The 24177-nt window shown below is 45.9% G+C and overlaps 1 protein-coding gene across 2 annotated transcripts in view; it reads right to left on the bottom strand.

Moving 5' to 3' along the window:
- Nucleotides 1-234: 234 nt before the first annotated feature.
- The window catches only part of LOC141100083 (glycine N-acyltransferase-like), a 176057-nt gene continuing 152114 nt past the window's right edge, over nucleotides 235-24177 (bottom strand). For both annotated transcript variants that reach the window (XM_073588289.1, XM_073588288.1), the window contains one exon: nucleotides 235-1084. In XM_073588289.1, the coding sequence (XP_073444390.1) occupies nucleotides 667-1084 (418 nt within the window). In that variant the 3' untranslated portion in view covers nucleotides 235-666. The remainder of the gene's footprint in view (nucleotides 1085-24177) is intronic.

Raw genomic sequence — 24177 nt, 5'->3', positions numbered from 1 at the left:
ATTTTTTTATTTTCACAGCTGTACGTTATAAACTACTGTGAAGCACCTGGCGGTTCAAGGTGCTCACCGCACATCTAGATGCAATCCTTGAGTGGTCTATTTCCCCAAATGAGTTATTTGTGGGGGATTCCTCACTGTTTAGGCACATCAGGGGCTCTCCAAATGCAACATAGCATCTGCTCTTGATTCACCAAAAAATTATGTTTTTAAAATGATGCAGATGTAAAGTAGACATGTGGTAAATGTTATTTATTAACAATTTTGTGTGACATAACTTTCTGGTTTAAGGGCATAAAAATTAAAAGTTTAACAATTGCAAAATTTTCTACATTATTGCCAAATTTCATATGGTTTCACAAAGAAACATAAGCCATATTGAACAAATATTACATGATCATGGAGTACAATATATGTCATGAGAAAACAATCTCAGAATCACTGAAATCTGTTGAAGCGTTCCAGAGTTATTACCATATAAAGTGACACTTTTGCAAAAATAATCCTTAAATGGTCCCTAACGTTGAACATTGAATAGTATGGGAAAGTAACACAGCTGATAAATTTGCAGAACAGGTAACAAAGCTTATATGGAAAGGAGATTTTGATATACAACCTTTCTCTTTTTTAATAAACAGAAATGATGGGTAGCTGCCTTTCTGCTGCCTTTTAGTGTTTTGCTTTTGGACTTTTTGGCTGGAAGGTCCACTGTAACCATCTGCCCCTTTGTTGATACCCTGTTTTATATAGTACAGATTGAATTTTTTCATTATCAGGTGCAGCATGGCCATAGATAGGAAACCCAATGTTGTGACCCATAGCAGAAAACTTGAGTAAGATAATAGAGGCGAGTCCTAGATTCCTGTAGGCTGGTAAGGTGTACCCCATACGGACTTCCATAGAATGTTCAATGACTCCCCAGGCAATAGGCTGATCCACTCCCTGTTTTCGGACACTGATGGAAGGAAAAGACTGGATGCAGCGCTTTACAAAATTAAGACTATGCTCATTCTTTCCAAGCTGCCATCGATCGTTAACAAAACAAGCTTCATTGGTTTGGAGTGGAGAATACTGCAATTCATCTGAACTGTGTAAGAAAGGAGAGAAAGTTATTGATTGATTCATGTCTTTGGTAGAATACTTTAACTCTTCCCACTATGCTTAGTTCTTCCACCCTTTTATGGTTGCCTTGGTTTCATTTTTGACCTGGTCATTTTTGTTATAACTCATATAAGTACATCATATTTTATCCACTCGTCAGAGACTCTGTGGGGCTTATGTCTAAAGCCATGGAAAATGGAATTTGGATATTTCATTTTAATGAAGCAGATAGAGGCCATATATCCACCTACTTGAGGTGGGCACCAAGATGTGGTTCACTACATCTTGGTGCTTACCTCAAATATGCAGATATTGCAGAAAATGATGTACGACAGAGCACAAAGAGAATCTGCATTATTAAAGATAATGGCCCCATCATCGTAAATATCTGAATCCTGTTTCTCAGAGCTTCAAACGAATGCCCCCAACAGACTGTAGACTAAATGTGATGTGATCATAGCCTAATACTAATGGTATACAATTAACTTTCTTTGATTTTCACATCGTAATATCATAGTAAATAACCTTAGTATATCTCCTGTTGCTCTGTTATTAAACTGTGGGACTTTACAAAACTGAGCTATAATAGCACTTCTGACCCACACAACTTTATTGTCCAAGTATGGTTGAGTGGAACTGCACTTTTCTGGATCTTAGGACTTTAAAATGAACACTAATATTTGTCTGTCTTATGAAAATGTGAATCTAGTTTGAATCTCATTTCTGTATAAATCTGTATTTTGGGTCCTTTGCTGTTGGGTTCTTTTTTATTTTATAACCCTGTACTCTAGACGTCTACAAACCTCAAAAAAGTTTCAGCATGTGAGTTATCATCTTGTAGAGTTGTTTCATATTGATTGTATACACCATTAATTTAAGCTAAGACTTAGGCTATTTTATGCCCAAACTTCCCTTTGGTTATGAAAAAAGCAAAGAAACAGTAGATCAATTAAATAACTTCTTTAATACATTTTGTTAGCAAATCAGATGAGTTCCCTTAGTAGTACAAGAGCAAAGGTTGCACTCTCTCTTTATCAGAGTGAGCGCAAAATCTGGTGAGACTATCTTCTATGAATGTGTAACACCTGCACAGGGAACTGTCAGAGCAGCTACCGGTATACTGGAGCTTACAGACACTAAGAAGAGTTTTGCAGCTGCTGTTAAACAGGGACCTACAGACATTAACAGTTTTTCCCCTGAGCGGCAGTGGACTACAATTCCCAGGGACCCTTGTTTCAGTCAGATGACATGGCATGGAAGGATAGAAGGAGAGAGAGTAGATTGGAGGAGGAGGGACTTGGGGTAGGGGCTGGGCAGGATGTGAAAGTAAATGTTCAGAGGAGAAGGAGCGTGGCAGCTTGCTGTGAGAGATGGAGCGGTGTAGATCTGCATTTCTCTAAGCTGCAGAGTGTGATAACTGCGCTGCTGGAGAAAGCGCGGTTCTGTCAACCTTTGAGGCAATTAACATCAAAGACCCGGAGAGTTTTGCCGGCACTCCCACCACATAAAGGCCTAAATCCTGCCACCCCCAGCTGGTGTCCAGAGGACCCTCTGACCGTTTGAGACACACAGTGAGTGCCCTTCTGAGACTTGTGTTTCTACCAGCGCTATTTACAGTGAGTACAGTAAAGCCAATACTATTGACAGCAATATTCATCTAAGTGCACCAACGGTTCTAATTTGCATGCCAACATCCATGGCAACTGGGCCCCAATGTTTGGACTGAGTTAATACAAAAGAGGGGGAACCTGCTAAGTTATATTTGCAGGGTCGGAGTAGAAGTAGACTGTGATGTGTATATGACTTTTATAGACAGGAAAGATGTATATCCTTGTACCGTGTTAGCCAGTAGATAGAAAAATATTCAGAATTGAGAGTCCTCAATGGTTGATAACCTTTTAATGGCTAACTGAAAAGATGGTAATACATTGCAAGCTTTCGAGACTACTCAGGTCTCTTCATGAGGCATTGACTAATACAACATCTGAAGAATCACATATATATGCACAACACAGCACAGAAAAAATGCAATAGATAAGACAAATGACGTGAAGCAGAATTATCATTATGGGATAGGGAGAAAGATAAATATTGGACTAGTTTATAGATAAGGAGTTTGGATGTTTTATTGTCCTTTGACTGGGGTCTCCTAATGTTTTGTGATGCCCCCACAAGGTCTTAGGAGCAAATTCCTTAATTGATGTAAAAAGACATAAATCCATGTGACACATTCATTCCAGCACTGAGAGTGTCAAAGGTCATCATAAATTTATGCTCCCATACCCTCCTTTCTCTCTGAGATGTGAAGTTACTTTTCAATACCAGTAATTTCATATCCCTGGTGTTGTGATCAGGCATACAAAAATGTTTTGCCACAGGTAGATCCATTCTTTTTTTCTCTTATTGTGTGACGATGAGCAAAAGCTTAGAACAAGGATGAATGCTCATCGTCACACAATAAGAGAAAAAAGAATGGATCTACCTGTGGAAAAACATTTTTGTATGCCTGATCACAACAACACCAGGGATATGAAATTACTGGTATTGAAAAGCAACTTCACATCTCAGAGAGACAGGAGGGTATGGGAGTATAAATTTATGATGACCTTTGACACTCTCAGTGCTGGAATGAATGTGTCGCATGGATTTATGTCTTGTTACATCCATTAAGGAATTTGCTCCTAAGACCTTGTGGGGGCATCACAAAACATTAGGAGACCCCAATCAGAGGACAATAAAACATGCAGACTCCTTATCTATGAACTAGTCTAATATTTATGTTTCTCCCTATCCCATAATGATAATTCTGCTTCACGTCACTTTTCTTATCTATTGCATTTTTTCTGTGCTGTGTTGGGCATATATATGTGATTCTTCAGATGTTGTATTAGTCAATGCCTGATGAAGAGACCTGAGTAGTCTCGAAAGCTTGCAATGTTTTACCATCTTTTCAGTTAGCTATTAAAAGGTATCAACCACTGAGGACTCTCAATTCTGAATATTTGACTTTTATAGAGCACCGTTACTTGTATTGTATGTTATTCCTTTAAACCCACCTCAATTCTACTGCATAGCAATAAACCTGTTAAACGGTTTTACTCCTGTTCCCTGAGTGTGTGTACTGAGCTGTGGAAGGGGTTTCCCGAATCAGCCCCTGGCAGAAGATAACTGTCCTTCTGCAGTCCCAGAGAGAGAACTCCAATCAAGATTCGGGTGGAGGCACAGCGCCCTAGAGAGGTGAGACCCCCCATAACACCCAGTGTACCGTGGTAGCCCTAAAGGGGTGTTATAAATGTAACAACTGTGAACATAAAGCTGATTCTAAACAGTATCCAAATGGCAAAGTATTTAACATCTCGCTAATCTATAAAAAATAATGAGAAATTTTTTTCCATAATTTCACCTAAAGAGAATCATAAACTTAGCAAATAAATTCACCAGTGCAACTCAGTGCACAATGAAACAGTGTAATGCAAGTTAGGTTATAATTTAGCTCACCTCCTGTAACAATGCTTGACTTTAAGACACTGTGCAAAATTTGTAGACAAGTATGGAAAGACTTCTCCAAAGAAATAATGTTTTAAAAAAAAAAGTGTTAATAGTTTATTTTTATCAAATAACAAAATTCAAAGTGTATTTTGACTTCAAAACAGCATCAGCATTCATCTAGGTGCACTTGTATATAGTTTTTGAAGGAATTCAGCAGTGAGGTGATTTCAAACATCTTGGATAACTAAACATAGATCTGTCGATGTAGGCTTGTGTAAATCCATCTGTCTCTTGACTGCGGTACTGTAGATGCTTCCTTCCAACTAACTTCCTTCTATATCAACCCCACACTTTAACAACCTCGCTCCCACGGAACACCCCTTCCCCCCAAATTAACACTCATACACCTTTTTCTTTGGATAAATTGGCCAAATCGGCCTTTATTAACAAGCATTACAATAAATAACTTCTTTGTAAAGAGGTTTTTGGAGCTCCAAATCCTGGCGGAAACCAGTAAATAATAATGAACCATCCAGCATTAACCCCAGCCCGACCACATTCTTTGTTGCCGGAAAACCTTTTCCATAACACCGACTCTCAGAGACCCCACCCTGTAGTGCCCCAAAATCCACCCGGCAATTAGCCCAAATGCAAACATAAAGGTGAGTTTACCATCCACCTGATGTACAACCCCCCACCACAATTTTGCCACCTACTCCAAGAACCCCCTCACTACTGCTCACCAAAATGACCCAATGATAGCATCATCCAACATTTTGTTAATTTTACCTTACTTGAACCTCTAAATTAAAGGGCAGGAGGGTGGGACCTTTTCTCTTCGTGCCGCGTGCCAATGGATAGCCCCCACCCCTTCTCAGGCAGATAAACCCTGCACAAATGTAAACATCCCCCTTATTGTCCAACCCCTCAAAACTTTTGACCCCTCTGAGCCCCCACTTCTAACCATATTCATTTTAACCCCTGCTTGCCCTACAAACCAAGTCATGGAGCACTCTGCCCATGGCTTCGCTGAGGGCGACATTTTTCCTTTATGTAATCACACACAGACTTAATGATGTTGTGACCAGGTGTCATGATCTCAGTGCGGGTTTGACTCGCACACATGGGGTTAATGTCTGGAACCAGTGCTGATGACTGGCATTTCTGGGGTTAAAGGTTGTGATCCCGGTGCAGTCTTACCTGCACACCTGGGGCTATGATTGTGGCCTCTCCCTGGTTCTGGGGGAGGCTTCTTATAGCCTCAGGACGCTCCCATCCCTGTCAGTTATACTTTCGCCCTTGGCATTGTGTGGTGACCCATGAGTGTGTTAGTGCTGTGTCCTGGTTACTTGATTCTCTGTGTATGACTCGGTCTGTTCCCTGGATATCGCTTTGGATTCTGCCTGGTACCTCCTATGTCTGTTTGGTTTTAATCTCTGCTTGGCCCTGATTATCCGCTCTGTCTCCTCCCTGGTACTGTACTGATATCTTGTGTATGACCTTCTGCTTTGTCTGACCTCCCGTCTGTTTATCCCTCCTGTACCTCGCTGGTCTGTACTGTGCATGACTTCTGCTTTGCCATAATCTGAGTTCTCTGGCTTCTCTGACGCTAAGCCCCGCCCCCTTGCCATAGGTCCTGTGCAAGCTTGCTCATATTCAGTGTCCGCAGGTCCCGTGCCTCTTTACTTTCCAGCGCTGACTGGACCCTGACACTATTAGCTTGTAGCACGCTTTGTCACCTCTGCTGCCCTGCTCCCCAGGTAACTCTTAGCACTGCTTCTGTACTCAGGACACGTGCACTGGCTCTATGAGCAAGTGTAGTGCGGTGTCTCTGACACCAGGGCTCTGTGGGGCCATATCATCACTTCCAGGACTTATTGTTTATGCTGCGGTTCGTAGTGACATTTATTGTATGTTTGGGATTGTTGTCCTGCTGCAGAATAAATTTAGAGGATCAGATGCCTCCCTGATGGTATTGCATGGTGGATCCAGCTGTATTTCTCAGACTTGAGAACACCATTAATACTCTCCAAATCCCCAGCTAAAATTGCTGAAATGTAGCCCCAAACTTTTAAGGACCTTCCACCATGCTTCACCGCTTTCTAGCTCTTCTGTGAATATGCAGCCTTTTGTTGCAACCAAATATATTAAAGTTTGAATCATGCTCAGAGAATTTGCAACCATTTTTCTGCACCCCAGTTTCTATGTTTTCTTGCATAGTTGACTTTTGGCTATGTTTCTATGTTGACAGTATGGCTCTTTGGCTGCAATTCTATCAAGATTTCTTCTGGCCTGACCTCTCTGAACAGTGGATCGGTGTTTTAAATTTTTGAATAAAGAACAGTCAAACTCTTCTACAAAGGTTTAAGTTGTGGTAGAAAGTTTCATGTCACAGGTCATACATCATGCCAAGCCTAAGCATAGCAACCAGTCACATGGTAGTTATACTGCATCAACAAGTTCTCTCCAAGGCAGAGATTTCAAAGACTGGGATTTCAAAATGTGCTGTTAAATATGTTTTGAAGAAGCACCAAGAAATCGGCAGCAGTGTTCACCCAGGGGAAACTTAGTTAAGCAGACTAAAACTCATTGCCATGGGGATAGCGCGACAGAGTCAGGTCAGTTTATCACAGCATCTGGCAACACATACACCTGCAGTAGTTAGAATGGCTTCACCGTCTTATTAGCAGTTCTAGCTTTGTTTACTCTGGTGCTGCAAGAGTTAAATTGCTTAGCTGGACTCCTGAAGTTCTCTTTCCTGTGTTGTATCAGCTGTTCTGAGTTTGCTACTTCCAGCAGGTATAAGAACCTTCCTCCTTGCTTCTGACCTGGCCAGTAATAGTTACCACTACCTGGTTTGGAGTTGTAGGAGACAGTTCAGTATTTGAAGTTGGCAGCTGGAGAGTTTTTCAGGAAATTTCTGCAAGGAGTTGGTCTGCATGTTTATCCTTATCTTCTCCCACTTGGTTTCTCCTTTCCTATTCCTCCCCTGTTGCATGGAGGCTAGCAACATGGGTGTACATATTTCCTCCGTTGGTAGGTCGCAAATGTTTCAACCTGCAAAATCCTTTAGGTAGGAAGAAAGGTGTCTATTTCTGCCTTTTTTTGGTCAGTGGGGCAGCGTTAAATCTGGCTGTTTCCCTGTTCATCCAGACTCAGGGCATCATTCTGTAGCAATATGTTATATGTTCATGTGGCCTCTAGGGGTCTCACTACTTTGATGTGTGTACTATAGAGTGTAAGAACTTGTTGGTTAGTTGTTGTTAGCAGACATCTTGTAATGAAGGTAAATATAGGCTAGAAATTGACAACACCGTGCAGCCTACCAGATTACCTACAAGGAGAGTGCCTGTTGCTTTAATGCAACCGTTGAAAGTAGAACTGCAAGATTTACAGAGAAGATTCATGATAGCACCAGTCCATAAGAGCACAGATTGGATCAGCAGTTTGGTCATAGTGCAGAAACCATCTGGCAAGTTAAGAATATGCATTGATCCTAAGCCACTCAACAAGGCGCTGAAAAGAAATCATTACCCCATGCCGACATTAGATGATATTATACCAGATCTATCAAAAGCTAAAATATTTTCTGTATGTGATGTGAAAAATGGATTTTGGCATGTGGCACTGACTGAAGAATCAAGTTTATTGACAACATTTTCTTCACCATTTAAATGGCTGAGAATGCCCATGGGACTAACACCTGCTCCAGAGGTGTTCCAGCAGACATTAATGCAGGCTTTGGAAGGACTTCCTGGAGTGAAGACAATAGCAGATGATATACTAATTGTGGGAGAAGGTGAAGATATGGAATCTGCAATCAAGGATCACGATCAGAAGATGATACAATTTTTGGACTGATGCAGAGTAAAACACATAAAGCTGAACTTGGACAAATTCAAACTGAAAATGACAGAAGTGGACTATATTGGACATCGTCTGACTTCAAACGGTGTAAAAGTGGATCCTGAAAAGGTGAGAGCAATACAAGATTTGCCTACCCGTACTGATGTTTGTGGAGTACAACGATTTTTGGGCATGGTAAATTATCTCTCCAAATTTTGCAGTCATCTGTCAGACATGTGTGAGCCACTGAGACAGCTAACCCACAAAGATGAGCTCTGGGAATGGATGGAAATCCAGGAGACTGCTTTCCAATTAGTAAAGAAAGCTATTGCAGATGCAGCAACCCTAATGTATTTCGATCCAGATCAAGAAGTAGTGGTACAATGTGATGCTTCAGAAAAAAGGACTTGGAGCTGCATTAATGCAGAACAAACAGCCACTCACATTTGCAAGCAGAGCCCTTAAGGCCCCGTCTCACTAAGTAATCTCGGTAGCGAGATCGCTGCTGAGTCACAACTTTTGTGACGTAACAGCGATCTCACCAGCGAGATCGCTGTGTGTGACAGCGATCAGCGAGCGGCCCCCCTGCCGGTATCGCTGATCGCTGGAAGAAACCTCTGGACATTTCTTTGGTCGCTGGTCTCCCGCTGGCCAGCACGCATTGCTGTGTGTGACAGGCGGGAGACCAGCGATCAGGTGTAAAAAATAATAAAAAAATAAAAAATATAGTTATTCTCACCTTCCGACGTCCCGTTCAGCCATCCTGCCTCTCTCCACGCTTCGGTCCCAGTGATCCTTTGCACGAATGACCGCGACACTTTGTTATCCCTCGAGACCGTGACATCTTGCGGTCATTCTCGCAAAGGATCACTGGGACCGGAGCGTGGAGAGAGGCAGGATGGCTGAACGGGACGTCGGAAGGTGAGAATAACTATATTTTTTACTTTGATTCTATTTTTTACAGCGACGGCCAGCGATGCCGGGCGCTCGGCATCGCTGTGCTGATCGCTGGTGAAGCTGTCTGTGTGACAGCTCACCAGCGATCACATAGCGACTTACTAGCGATCCTGACACCTTGATATCGGTGTCGGGATCGCTGGTAAGTCGCTTAGTGTGACGGGGCCTTTACAACAAGAGAGCAGGGATATGCTCAGATTGAGAAGGAACTACTGGCTGTGGTATTTGGGTTGGAGAAGTTTCACCAATACACCTATGGTCGACGGGTAAGAGTACAGTCGGATCACAAACCTTTCGAGAGCATTACAAAGAAACCACTACTGAATGTCCCAAAGAGACTACAGCGCATGCTGTTACGACTTCAGAAATATGATTTTGAAATCGGGTACTGTCCAGGAAAAGACTTACTGATTGCAGATACGCTAAGCAGAGCTTACATTCCTATTACAAATGATGAGGAGAAAGACATTGAAACCATCAATATGTGTAACTATCTTGCAGTGTCAAAAAAAAAGTTGAAGAAAATCCAGACTTTCACAGAGAAGGATAAAAGTCTCCAGAGTTTAAAGACTGTCATCTTGCAGGGCTGGTCAAAATACAAGCAACATGCTCCAAGGGAAGTTTCACCAGTCTTCCACATAAGAGATGAATTGTCAGTGCAGGAAGGAATCATCTTTAAAGGAGACAGGGCGGCTATACCAGAAGTTCTTAGAAGAGACATACTGAAAACATTACACTCTTCCCACTTAGGCATGGAAGGATGTCTACGTCGAGCGCAAGAATCTGTTTATTGGCCAGGTATGAATGACCACATTAAAAATTATGTAGCACAATGTGAAATATGTGCATCCTGCAGTGATAAACAACCAAAGGAGACATTGCAACCACAAGAAATTCCACATAGGCCATGGTCAAAAATAGGAACGGACTTGTTCACAATGAATGACAAATAATACCTGATTACAGTGGACTATTTCTATTTCTCTAACTTCTGGCAGGTTGATTTGTTGCAGGACACAAGGGCGGGAGCAGTGATTAAAAAACTCAAGGCCCATTTTGCCAGGGATGGCACTCCAGATGTCGTTTTCTCGGACAATGAGGCGCAGTTTACTTCAGAAGAGTTCAAAACCTTCAGCAAGAAATGGGAATTTGAACACCAGACGTCTTCTCCCAGATATCCTCAGAGTAATGGGAAAGCAGAGTCAGCAGTAAGAACAGCCAAAAGACTTATGCAGAAAGCAAAACAAGCAGGTACTGATGTATATCTGTCTATACTGGATCATAGAAACACACCCACTCAAGTCCTAGACAGCAGTCCGGCACAGAGGCTCATGAGTAGGCGTACAAAGAAATTCTTACCAATTGCTAGTCATCTGTTAAAGCCAAAGTTGCTGGGAAACATCAAAGCTAAATTACAGAAGAATCAATATAGGCAAACTTTCTATGACAATAAATCTGCAAAGGATCTGCCTGAGCTCCAGAGAAATTACAACATTCGGCTGCAGCCAAGCAGCTCGTTTGACAAACACGGGCAAAAGGCAAAGAAACTAGGACCTTGGTTCTACGAAATTCTAACAGAGGAAGGAAGAAGACTAAGGAGAAATCGGAGATACCTGAGGAAATCACAAGAAAGAGATAATTCATTTTCATGGCATTTTGAGCAGTATCCTGACACCCAAGACAACGAGGCAGCAAGTACAAGTCAAGTACCAACAGTGACAGCTGTTATGATGAGTCACCGAAGGAGGAAAAAACAAAATACTAGCTAAGTCCAGAAAAACCAGAGAGGTTGGCAGCTATCAGATTGCAGACCCCTGAACCTATCCACAACAACTAGCAGTAGCCATGGGGAGTTCCTACGGTGCCCTAGACCCCTCGATCACAGCCGGAGAACTACATAGCCTAAAGACAGAAAGGGGAAAAACTAAACTGCCCCAGAGCAGACCCCAAAGCAATAGGCAGCCCCCAACATATAATGACGGTGAAGCAAGATGAAAACACTAACACAGATAGAAAGATAGGTTGAGCAAATGATGGGGCCCAAGCTAACTAAATAGGACAGGATAGGAAAGCTGCTGTCTGCCATCCGCAAAAACCCTATCCAAAATGTGCCAACCGACTGATAGGAAAAACAGGCCCTGAAGTCGCTAGGCTTCAAAAGACTATATCAGCACTCAGGTATATTCTGAAGACAGAGCAAAAGATCAACAGATCAGAGACAAAAATGGAATTCAGCTCACCCCCGGTCGGGGATGGCAGAACTCCCAAAAAACAAGGCAAAACAAAAACAAAACTGAAGTGTACAAAGCAGAGCAGAAAAACTTAGCTTTGAGATGCAGGAATCAGACTGGTCTCCAAGAATCCAGCAGGATCACCAGCAAGGCAGAAGGGCGTCGGCTGCCTTATATCCAGTCCTCAATTCCAGCCACCCAGTCATCATCTAGCTGCCCAGGTGTTTGGTAATCAGCCTCACTACCTTCCTTCACCAGAGGAGGGAGTTCATCAGACCTCAACGGTGAAGGGAAAAATGAACTCACAACAGTACCCCCCCCTTGAGGAGGGGTCACCGAACCCTCATCCATGCCACCAGGGCGATCCGGGTTGAGCCCGATGAAAGGCACGCACCAATCTTTCGGCATGAATATCAGAGTCAGAGACCCAGGCATTATCCTCCTGACCATAACCCTTCCACTTAACCAAATACTGGAGTCTCCGTCTAGCCAGACGGGAATCCAGTATCTTCTCTACCTCATATTCCATGTTACCTTCAACCAATACAGGGTCAGGAGGTGCCACCACAGGAACTACTGGTTCAACAAACCTCTTCAACAAGGACTTATGAAACACATTATGAATTTTAAATGTGACAGGAAGAGCCAACCGAAAAGAGACCGGATTAATAATCTACAAAATCTTGTAAGGTCCAATAAATCTAGGCTTAAACTTAGGAGAAGCCACCTTCATAGCGATATTTTTTGATGACAACCAAACCATATCACCCACCTTAAACTGGGGACCAACGGTCCTACGCCGGTTGGAAAACCGCTGGGCCTTTTCCTGGGAGAGAGACAACTTATCCACTACTTGCTCCCAGATCTGGTGCATTCTCTCCACCACAGTGTCAACACCTGGGCAGGCAGAAGGCTCCACCTGCCCTGAAGAAAATCGAGGGTGAAACCCAAAGTTACAAAAAAAGGTGACATCAAAGTGGCAGAACTAGCTCTATTATTTAAAGCAAATTCAGCCAAGGGCAAAAATGAAACCCAATCATCCTGATCGGCAGAAATAAAACATCTCAAATACGACTCCAAAGTCTGGTTTGTTCTCTCCGTCTGCCCATTGGTCTGAGGGTGAAACGCAGAGGAGAAGGACAACTGAATTCCCAGCTTGGAACAGAAAGTCCTCCAAAATCTAGACACAAACTGAACTCCTCTGTCAGATACAATGTTCTCAGGAATCCCGTGCAAGCGAACCACCTGTTGCAAAAACAAGGGCACCAACTCAGAGGAAGATGGCAACTTAGGGAATGGTACAAGATGGACCATCTTAGAGAATCTATCACAAATCACCCAAATAACAGTCATTCTCTGAGAGACAGGCATATCAGAGATAAAATCCATTGAAATATGGGTCAATGGCCTCCTGGGCACCGGCAAAGGCATCAACAAGCCACTAGAGCGAGAACAAGGTTTAGACCGGGAGCAAGTCCCACAGGACTGCACAAAATTCCTGACATCATGAGACAAGGCGGGCCACCAAAAAGACCGACTCACCAGATCTCTAGTACCAAAAATACCTGGATGACCAGCCAATGCAGAGCAATGAACTTCAGAGATCACTCTCTTCCTCCACTGGTCAGGAAAATACAACTTTCCACTGGGACAACGCTCAGGTTTGTCCTACTGTAACTCTTCCAGAGCACGTCTCAAATCGGGCGAGATGGCAGAAAGAACTACCCCCTCGCCTAAGATGGTAGCAGGCTTAGTCACAACAGGAGAATCAGCAAGGAAACTCCTAGAGAGGGCGTCTGCCTTGACATTCTTAGTGCCCAGAAGAAAAGAGACCACAAAATCAAAACATGTGAAAAACAAGGCCCACCTAGCCTGTCTAGGATTCAAGCGCTTGGCCGACTCCAGGTAAATCAAATTCTTGTGGTCAGTGAGGACCACGACTTGGTGTTTGGCTCACTCCAACCAATGTCTCCACTCCTCAAATGCCCATTTCATGGCCAACAGTTCCCGATTCCCCATATCATAGTTACGTTCGGATGGGGAGAACTTTCGGGAAAAGAAAGCACAAGGATTCATTTTAGATGTCACAGGATCTTTTTGGGACAACACCGCTCCTGCACCAATCTCAGAAGCGTCCACCTCCACCTGAAACGGGAGTGAGACATCAGGTTGCCGCAAAACCGGAGCAGAAGTGAATCTTCGCTTCAGCTCCTGAAAGGAAGAAAGAGCCTCCGGAGACCAATTCAGCACATCAGCACCCTTCCTAGTCAAATCAGTTAATGGCTTGGCAATACCAGAAAAATTAGCTATAAATTTCCGATAAAAATTAGCAAAACCCAAAAACTTCTGGAGGGCCTTCAAAGAGGTGGGCTGAACCCAATCATAAATGTCCTGTACCTTGGCCGGGACCATTTCAATAGTTGACGGAGACAAAATAAATCCCAAAAATGAAATCCTCTGTACCCCAAAAAGGCATCTTGATCCCTTGACATACAGGGAATTCTCCCTCAAGATCCGGAACACAGTCCGAACATGTTCCACATGAGAGTCCCAATTCTTGGAGAAGATCAAAATATCATCCAGATAGATAATCAAAAATTTATCCACAAAGTCTCGGAATATACAGTCATATGTAAAAGTTTGGGCACCCCTATTAATGTTAACCTTTTTTCTTTATAACAATTTTGGTTTTTGCAACAGGTATTTCAGTTTCATATGTCTAATAACTGATGGACTCAGTTATATTTCTGGATTCAAATGAGGTTTATTGTACTAACAGAAAATGTGCAATCTGCATTTAAACAAAATTTGACCGGTGCAAAAGTATGGGCACCCTTATCATTTTCTTGATTTGAACACTCCTAACTACTTTTTACTGAGTTCCTGAAGCACTAAATTGGTTTTGTAACCTCATTGAGCTTTGAACTTCATAGCCAGGTGTATCAAATCATGAGAAAAGGTATTTAAAGTGGCCACTTGCAAGTAGTTCTCCTATTTGATTCTCCTATGAAGAGTGGCATCATGGGCTCCTCAAAACAACTCTCAAATGATCTGAAAACAAAGATTATTCAACATAGCTTTTCAGGGGAAGGATACAAAAAGTTGTCTCAGAGATTTAACCAGTCAGTTTCCACTGTGAGGAACATAGTAAGGAATTGGAAGAACACAGGTACAGTTCTTGTTAAGCCCAGAAGTGGCAGGCCAAGAAAAATATCAGAAAAGCAGAGAAGAAGAATGGTGAGAACAGTCAAGGACAATCCACAGACCACCTCCAAAGACCTGCAGCATCATCTTGCTGCAGATGGTGTCACTGTGCATCGGTCAACAATACAGCGCATGCATAATGCCTTTTTGTATGACCAAACAACTCAATCTTTGTTTCATCAGTTCACAGGACCTTCTTCCAAAATGTAACTGGCTTGTCCAAATGTGCTTTTGCATACCTCAGGTGACTCTGTTTGTGGCGTGCTTGCAGAAACGGCTTCTTTCGCATCACTCTCCCATACAGCATCTCCTTGTGCAAAGTGCGCTGTATTGTTGACCGATGCACAGTGACACCATCTGCAGCAAGATGATGCTGCAGGTCTTTGGAGGTGGTCTGTGGATTGTCCTTGACTGTTCTCACCATTCTTCTTCTCTGCCTTTCTGATATTTTTCTTGGCCTGCCACTTCTGGGCTTAACAAGAACTGTACCTGTGTTCTTCCATTTCCTTACTATATTCCTCACAGTGGAAACTGACAGGTTAAATCTCTGAGACAACTTTTTGTATCCTTCCCCTGAAAAGCTATGTTGAATAATCTTGGTTTTCAGATCATTTGAGAGTTGTTTTGAGGAGCCCATGATGCCACTCTTCATAGGAGAATCAAATAGGAGAACTACTTGCAAGTGGCCACTTTAAATACCTTTTCTCATGATTTGATACACCTGGCTATGAAGTTCAAAGCTCAATGAGGTTACAAAACCAATTTAGTGCTTCAGGAAGTCAGTAAAAAGTAGTTAGGAGTGTTCAAATCAAGAAAATGATAAGGGTGCCCATACTTATGCACCGGTCAAATTTTGTTTAAATGCAGATTGCACATTTTCTGTTAGTACAATAAACCTCATTTGAATCCAGAAATATAACTGAGTGTCACGTCCGCCATGTCTGCCATGTCTGTTTGTCTCAAGAACTCCTGGAGCGATGTGCATGCGCATGTTTTGTCTGCTGTCCTGCATGTTCGCTAGAGCTGTGTGCAGACTCACCTCATGTCTGAGCTGCAGGATCCCTGCGTTTCTGCTCTGCCTTCTGTGATCTTCTCGTCATGTCTGGAGTCCTTGATCATGTGATGTTTCTTAAGATCCTGCACTGTCTGGTTCTGCAATCATCTCGTCATGTCTAGAATCCCGGATCATGTGTTCTTCCTAGGATCCTGCACTGGTTGGTTCGGTGATCATCTCGTCATGTCTGAAACCCTGATCATGTGACGTTTCCTAAGATCCTGCACTGTCTGGTTCTGCTATCATCTCGTCATGTCTAGAATCCCGGAAGTTCTCCCCTGGTCCTGACCTGGAGGAGGAGGTGCTATGCCCTATATCAGGCCGCCTCTTCCTATGCTCAGGGCCTGATTATTGTGTTGCTTCCCTGCAAGGCTCTGGGTCTGTGGGGTTGCTCCCTCTATTCTGTGCCCTTGCACTTTGCTCTGTAGTGCGTCTCTGCACACGCTCCGTGCTCGTATTCCGCCTCTTGTCTTGTGCCATGTCTTGTGTTGTCTCTCGTGCCATGTTTGTCTTTGCCTTGCTTTGCCTTGTAGTCCTTCTGCTGTTCTTTGTCTTAGTCTGTTTTGCTATGTCTCGCCTTAGCTATGCTTTGACTTGTAGTCCTTCCTTTGTTCTCTGCCTCGCCTGTTTTGCCATGTCTTGCTTTTGCTATGCTTTGACTTGTAGTCCTCCCTGTGTTCTCTGCCTTGCTATTCCTTGTTTTGTGTTCCTCCCTATGGTCTCAGTCTTTGCTTGCTCTGCCTCGCTCTCTCCTATGGTGCTCTGTAGTGCTCCCTGGCACACGCACCATTTCTCCTCTCCTTAGTGCTCGTTTCTTTGTCTAGTCCCAAGGTCTTCCCTTGGCCCGGCTCTGGGCTTCTGCCTACGCTCCGCTGCTAGACTCTGTCCTCTCTCTGACCTGGCTCTGTTTCTGCCTGTATTCCTTGCCTTGTTCCCTGCCTTGTCCTTGCATTGAACCCCGGCGTGGGTTCCCCTTGGCCGTCTCCTGTGCCGTGGTAAGTGCCACGTGTTTGTGTACAGCCGTGTGTACTGGCCAGTGTGGCGTGCCCCCTGTGTGGCTCCTAGCACGCAGCCCTTCCTTGTGCCCTGGCGTGGCTCCTAGCACGCACCCTGCCTTGAACCCTGGCGTGGCTCCTAGCACGCACCCTGCCTTGAACCCTGGCGTGGCTCCTAGCACGCACCCTGCCCTGAACCTGGCGTGGCTCCTAGCACGAAGGTTCCTTTGCCCCCTCCTGTGCCTTAGTCGTGCCTCGTGCTGGCGTTACAGCCGTGTGCATTGGCCAGTGAGGTGTGCGTCCCTGTGTGGCTCCTAGCACGCAGCCCTTCCTTGTGCCCTGGCGTGGCTCCTAGCACGCACCCTGCTCTGAACCCTGGCGTGTCTCTACACGCACCCTGTCTTGTGCCTTGGCGTGTCTCTACACGCACCCTGTCTTGTGCCTTGGCGTGTCTCTACACGCACTCTGTCTTGTACCTTGGCGTGTCTCTACACGCACTCTGTCTTGTACCTTGGCGTGTCTCTACACGCACTCTGTCTTGTACCTTGGCGTGTCTCTACACGCACTCTGTCTTGTACCTTGTGCCTTGGCGTGTCTCTACACGCACTGTCTTATTCTATGCTTTGGCGTGGCTACACACGCACCCTGTCTCGTTTGCGAACCCTGGTGTGTCCCCTACACACGCACCTCGCTTTGAACCCTGGTGTGTCCCCTACACACGCACCTAGTCTTGAACCCTGGCGTGTCCCCTACACACGCACCTAGCCTTGGACCCTGGCGTGTCCCCTACACACGCACCTAGCCTTGGACCTTGGCGTGTTCCCTAAACACGCACCCTGCTTGGATATCTGTCGTGCCTCCTTGCCTGAACCCTGGTTTGCCTGCCGGATGCCCGGAACCTGCCGACCGTTGCCAGAGGTCCGGAACCAGATGACTACGGCCTGATGTCCGGAGCTGACGTCCGCAGCCTGATCCCTGGACCCTGTCGGTTTGCCAGCAGTCCGGAGTCCGATGCCATCTTGCCATTACCTGTGCCTAGGCGTGCCATCTGGCACGTACCATGTTATGGACCTTGGCGTGCCCACGCGCGCACCTTGCACGTTTTGCTTGTTTTCTCTGTATGTGATCTTGTGTTATTCTAATGAAGATACCTTGCACCTACGTCTAGTCTCGTCTTGCTTCCTGCTCGTCCTTGTCGTCAGACACTCGTCTAGTGTCCCCTGAGCCGGCCGTCTGGTCCCAGCAGTCGTGGTGGCTCACCCCCTTGGTCTTGCCCCTGACACTCCCTGTATAGGGGGTGGATTCTCACAAGGTCAGCTCGCCCTCGGTGGGTGGGTTCCACGACCCAGAGGGTCCACTCAAAAAATGGGCTCAGCAGGAGCTGAGTCCGTCACAGTTAATCAGGCCATGGACTCCGCTGGTACCTCGGCTACCCGTCTGATGACCCGTCTGTTATAGATTCTGATCTGCTCTGTCTCCTGGACTCTCCTGAATATGGCGGTACCCCGGCCACTCTTCTGATGTAAATCAGACCTGGCCCTTGACCTCTGGACTCATTTGGAAATGATGGCAGCCAGAGTAAGAAGACTTGCTTGTCTAACCGCAGTCCTCCCCACTGGATCTTCATGTCTCGTTAGCGGCTCCTGTGTCTTGACCGGTGCAGGTGTCTGTTTCAGATGTCGGATCAACATTGTTGCAGTGGTTTGTACTAAACTCTGGTTTCTGCCGAAGAAAATTTTTTTTTTTTTCTTCTTTCCAGCCCCGGTGAGAGGGGGCTTAAAGAGGGGGGTACTGTCACGTCCGCCATGTCTGCCATGTCTGTTTGTCTCAAGAACTCCTGGAGCGATGTGCATGCGCATGTTTTGCCTGCTGTCCTGCATGTTCGCTAGAGCTGTGTGCAGACTCACCTCATGTCTGAGCTGCAGGATCCCTGCGTTTCTGCTCTGCCTTCTGTGATCTTCTCGTCATGTCTGGAGTCCTTGATCATGTGATGTTTCTTAAGATCCTGCACTGTCTGGTTCTGCAATCATCTCGTCATGTCTAGAATCCCGGATCATGTGTTCTTCCTAGGATCCTGCACTGGTTGGTTCGGTGATCATCTCGTCATGTCTGAAACCCTGATCATGTGACGTTTCCTAAGATCCTGCACTGTCTGGTTCTGCTATCATCTCGTCATGTCTAGAATCCCGGAAGTTCTCCCCTGGTCCTGACCTGGAGGAGGAGGTGCTATGCCCTATATCAGGCCGCCTCTTCCTATGCTCAGGGCCTGATTATTGTGTTGCTTCCCTGCAAGGCTCTGGGTCTGTGGGGTTGCTCCCTCTATTCTGTGCCCTTGCACTTTGCTCTGTAGTGCGTCTCTGCACACGCTCCGTGCTCGTATTCCGCCTCTTGTCTTGTGCCATGTCTTGTGTTGTCTCTCGTGCCATGTTTGTCTTTGCCTTGCTTTGCCTTGTAGTCCTTCTGCTGTTCTTTGTCTTAGTCTGTTTTGCTATGTCTCGCCTTAGCTATGCTTTGACTTGTAGTCCTTCCTTTGTTCTCTGCCTCGCCTGTTTTGCCATGTCTTGCTTTTGCTATGCTTTGACTTGTAGTCCTCCCTGTGTTCTCTGCCTTGCTATTCCTTGTTTTGTGTTCCTCCCTATGGTCTCAGTCTTTGCTTGCTCTGCCTCGCTCTCTCCTATGGTGCTCTGTAGTGCTCCCTGGCACACGCACCATTTCTCCTCTCCTTAGTGCTCGTTTCTTTGTCTAGTCCCAAGGTCTTCCCTTGGCCCGGCTCTGGGCTTCTGCCTACGCTCCGCTGCTAGACTCTGTCCTCTCTCTGACCTGGCTCTGTTTCTGCCTGTATTCCTTGCCTTGTTCCCTGCCTTGTCCTTGCATTGAACCCCGGCGTGGGTTCCCCTTGGCCGTCTCCTGTGCCGTGGTAAGTGCCACGTGTTTGTGTACAGCCGTGTGTACTGGCCAGTGTGGCGTGCCCCCTGCGTGGCTCCTAGCACGCAGCCCTTCCTTGTGCCCTGGCGTGGCTCCTAGCACGCACCCTGCCTTGAACCCTGGCGTGGCTCCTAGCACGCACCCTGCCTTGAACCCTGGCGTGGCTCCTAGCACGCACCCTGCCCTGAACCTGGCGTGGCTCCTAGCACGAAGGTTCCTTTGCCCCCTCCTGTGCCTTAGTCGTGCCTCGTGCTGGCGTTACAGCCGTGTGCATTGGCCAGTGAGGTGTGCGTCCCTGCGTGGCTCCTAGCACACAGCCCTTCCTTGTGCCCTGGCGTGGCTCCTAGCACGCACCCTGCTCTGAACCCTGGCGTGTCTCTACACGCACCCTGTCTTGTGCCTTGGCGTGTCTCTACACGCACCCTGTCTTGTGCCTTGGCGTGTCTCTACACGCACTCTGTCTTGTGCCTTGGCGTGTCTCTACACGCACTCTGTCTTGTGCCTTGGCGTGTCTCTACACGCACTCTGTCTTGTGCCTTGGCGTGTCTCTACACGCACTCTGTCTTGTGCCTTGGCGTGTCTCTACACGCACTCTGTCTTGTGCCTTGGCGTGTCTCTACACGCACTCTGTCTTGTACCTTGGCGTGTCTCTACACGCACTCTGTCTTGTACCTTGGCGTGTCTCTACACGCACTCTGTCTTGTACCTTGGCGTGTCTCTACACGCACTCTGTCTTGTACCTTGGCGTGTCTCTACACGCACTCTGTCTTGTACCTTGGCGTGTCTCTACACGCACTCTGTCTTGTACCTTGGCGTGTCTCTACACGCACTCTGTCTTGTACCTTGGCGTGTCTCTACACGCACTCTGTCTTGTACCTTGGCGTGTCTCTACACGCACTCTGTCTTGTACCTTGGCGTGTCTCTACACGCACTCTGTCTTGTACCTTGGCGTGTCTCTACACGCACTCTGTCTTGTACCTTGGCGTGTCTCTACACGCACTCTGTCTTGTACCTTGGCGTGTCTCTACACGCACTCTGTCTTGTACCTTGGCGTGTCTCTACACGCACTCTGTCTTATTCTATGCTTTGGCGTGGCTACACACGCACCCTGTCTCGTTTGCGAACCTTGGCGTGTCCCCTACACACGCACCTAGCCTTGGACCCTGGCGTGTCCCCTACACACGCACCTAGCCTTGGACCCTGGCGTGTCCCCTACACACGCACCTAGCCTTGGACCTTGGCGTGTTCCCTAAACACGCACCCTGCTTGGATATCTGTCGTGCCTCCTTGCCTGAACCCTGGTTTGCCTGCCAGATGCCCGGAACCTGCCGACCGTTGCCAGAGGTCCGGAACCAGATGACTACGGCCTGATGTCCGGAGCTGACGTCCGCAGCCTGATCCCTGGATCCTGTCGGTTTGCCAGCAGTCCGGAGTCCGATGCCATCTTGCCATTACCTGTGCCTAGGCGTGCCATCTGGCACGTACCATGTTATGGACCTTGGCGTGCCCACGCGCGCACCTTGCACGTTTTGCTTGTTTTCTCTGTATGTGATCTTGTGTTATTCTAATGAAGATACCTTGCACCTACGTCTAGTCTCGTCTTGCTTCCTGCTCGTCCTTGTCGTCAGACACTCGTCTAGTGTCCCCTGAGCCGGCCGTCTGGTCCCAGCAGTCGTGGTGGCTCACCCCCTTGGTCTTGCCCCTGACACTCCCTGTATAGGGGGTGGATTCTCACAAGGTCAGCTCGCCCTCGGTGGGTGGGTTCCACGACCCAGAGGGTCCACTCAAAAAATGGGCTCAGCAGGAGCTGAGTCCGTCACACTGAGTCCATCAGTTATTAGATATATGAAACTGAAATACCTGTTGCAAAAACCAAAATTGTTATAAAGAAAAAAGGTTAACATTAATAGGGGTGCCCAAACTTTTACATATGACTGTATCGTTCATGAAGCACTGGAAGACAGAAGGGGCATTAGTGAGCCCAAAAGGCATCACCAGGTACTCAAAATGTCCCTCCGGAGTATTAAACGCCGCCTTCCATTCATCCCTATGCTTAATGCGAATAAGATTATACGCCCCCCTGAGGTCAAGCTTGGTAAACCAGCAAGCACCTTTAACTCTGGAGAATAGATCAGAAATCAGGGGTAACGGATACTGATATTTAACAGTAATTTTGTTGAGGGCACGATAGTCAATACAAGGCCTTAATGAACCATCTTTTTTAGCCACGAAAAAAAAAACCAGCACCTAAGGATGAAGAGGATGGTCTAATATGACCCTTCTCCAACGACTCCTTAATATAGGATTGCATAGCCTCGTGTTCGGGTACAGATAAATTGAAAAGTCGACCCCTGGGGAATTTACACCCCGGGTTCAGCTCAATTGCACAGTCATAACTCCTATGAGGAGGCAAAGACGCAGACTCATTCTCACTAAATACATCATAAAAGTCAGCCAAATAGTCAGGAACATCATGCGACTGGGGAGAGGTGGAGAAAACAGGAGCATCACTAAGGGCACACCGACAATCCCAACTCACCACAGACAAAGATTTCCAATCCAGAACTGGATTATGGATTTGCAACCAGGGAAACTCCAGAACAATGGTATCATGCAAATTATGCAACACCAAAAATCTGCAATTTTCTTGATGGTCTGGGGCGACCCGCATTACCATCTGGGTCCAAAACTGAGGTTTATTCTTTGCCAAAGGAGTAGCATCAATACCCCTCAAAGGGATAGGCATCCGCAGAGGTGTCATAGGAAATTCACAACGTTTAGCAAAATCCAAGTCCATCAGGTTCAGAGCTGCTCCTGAATCCACAAAAGCCTTGGCGGAAAATGTGGACAGGGAGCAGATCAGAGTAATTGCCAGAAGAAACTTAGGTTGAACACCACCCACAGAAAACGTGTGTGCACAACGTTTCTCTCATTTAGGGCAAACAGAAATAATATGCGAGGCATCTCCACAAAAAAAACACAGCTTATTACGCCTTCTGAACTCCTGACATTGCGCCCTAGACAAAACTCTATCACATTGCATAGGTTCAGACATTTGTTCAACAGGTGGCAAGATCTCTCGTGTAGTTTTGTGTTCACGTAAACGCCGATCCACCTGAATGGCCAATGACATAGAATCGTCAAGACCAGAGGGAACAGGAAATCCCACCATAGTATCTTTTACAGTTTCTGACAAACCCTTACGAAAGAGAGCTGCCAAGGCATTATCATTCCAGGTAGTAAGGACCGCCCACTTTCGGAATTTTTGACAGTACAATTCTGCAGAATCTCGACCCTGGCTCAATGCCAACAGGGTCTTTTCAGCCTGATCAATAGCATTAGGTTCATCATACAACAACCCCAAGGCTTGAAAAAATGCATTCACATTATTCAGAATAGGATCATCAGGTTTCAAAGAAAACGCCCAATCCTGGGGATCGCCGCGCAGCAAAGAGATGACAATTTTAACCTGCTGCGCGGAGTTCCCCGACGTTAGGCTTCAAGGCAAAAAATAATTTACAATTATTCTTGAAATTCAAGAATTTAGACCGATCCCCAAAAAATACATCAGGAGTATGAATCTTTGGTTCAGCAGCATGTGAATGAGCAAGATAGGCGGAAATTCCCCGCACTTCAGCAGCGAGCTGCTCGATACGATCAGACAATTGCTTCATCTCCATTGAGAGAAAAATTCCCCCTACGGCCTCAGAGATATAGAGGAAAAAATATGCACAAAAAAAAAAATTCTGACACTTTCTTTTTTCTTTTTTTTTTTTTTTTTTTTTTACAATTCTCTCCTGCTATTGAGTACCCTAGGATCTGCGGCATGGCTGGTGATTTTGTTATGATGAGTCACCGAAGGAGGAAAAAACAAAATACTAGCTAAGTCCAGAAAAACCAGAGAGGTTGGCAGCTATCAGATTGCAGACCCCTGAACCTATCCACAACAACTAGCAGTAGCCGTGGGGGGGTTCCTACGGTGCCCTAGACCCCTCGATCACAGCCGGAGAACTACATAGCCTAAAGACAGAAAGGGGAAAAACTAAACTGCCCCAGAGCAGACCCCAAAGCAATAGGCAGCCCCCAACATATAATGACGGTGAAGCAAGATGAAAACACTAACACAGATAGAAAGATAGGTTGAGCAAATGATGGGGCCCAAGCTAACTAAATAGGACAGGATAGGAAAGCCGCTGTCTGCCATCCGCAAAAACCCTATCCAAAATGTGCCAACCGACTGATAGGAAAAACAGGCCCTGAAGTCGCTAGGCTTCAAAAGACTATATCAGCACTCAGGTATATTCTGAAGACAGAGCAAAAGATCAACAGATCAGAGACAAAAATAGAATTCAGCTCACCCCCGGACGGGGATGGCAGA

The sequence above is a fragment of the Dendrobates tinctorius genome, unplaced genomic scaffold (assembly GCF_039654945.1).
Source record: "Dendrobates tinctorius isolate UK_male_01 unplaced genomic scaffold, ASM3965494v1 ptg000103l, whole genome shotgun sequence".
Lineage (NCBI taxonomy): Eukaryota > Metazoa > Chordata > Amphibia > Anura > Dendrobatidae > Dendrobates > Dendrobates tinctorius.
Note: the sequence above shows the minus strand (reverse complement) of the source record. Positions and strands in the feature narration are given on the sequence as shown.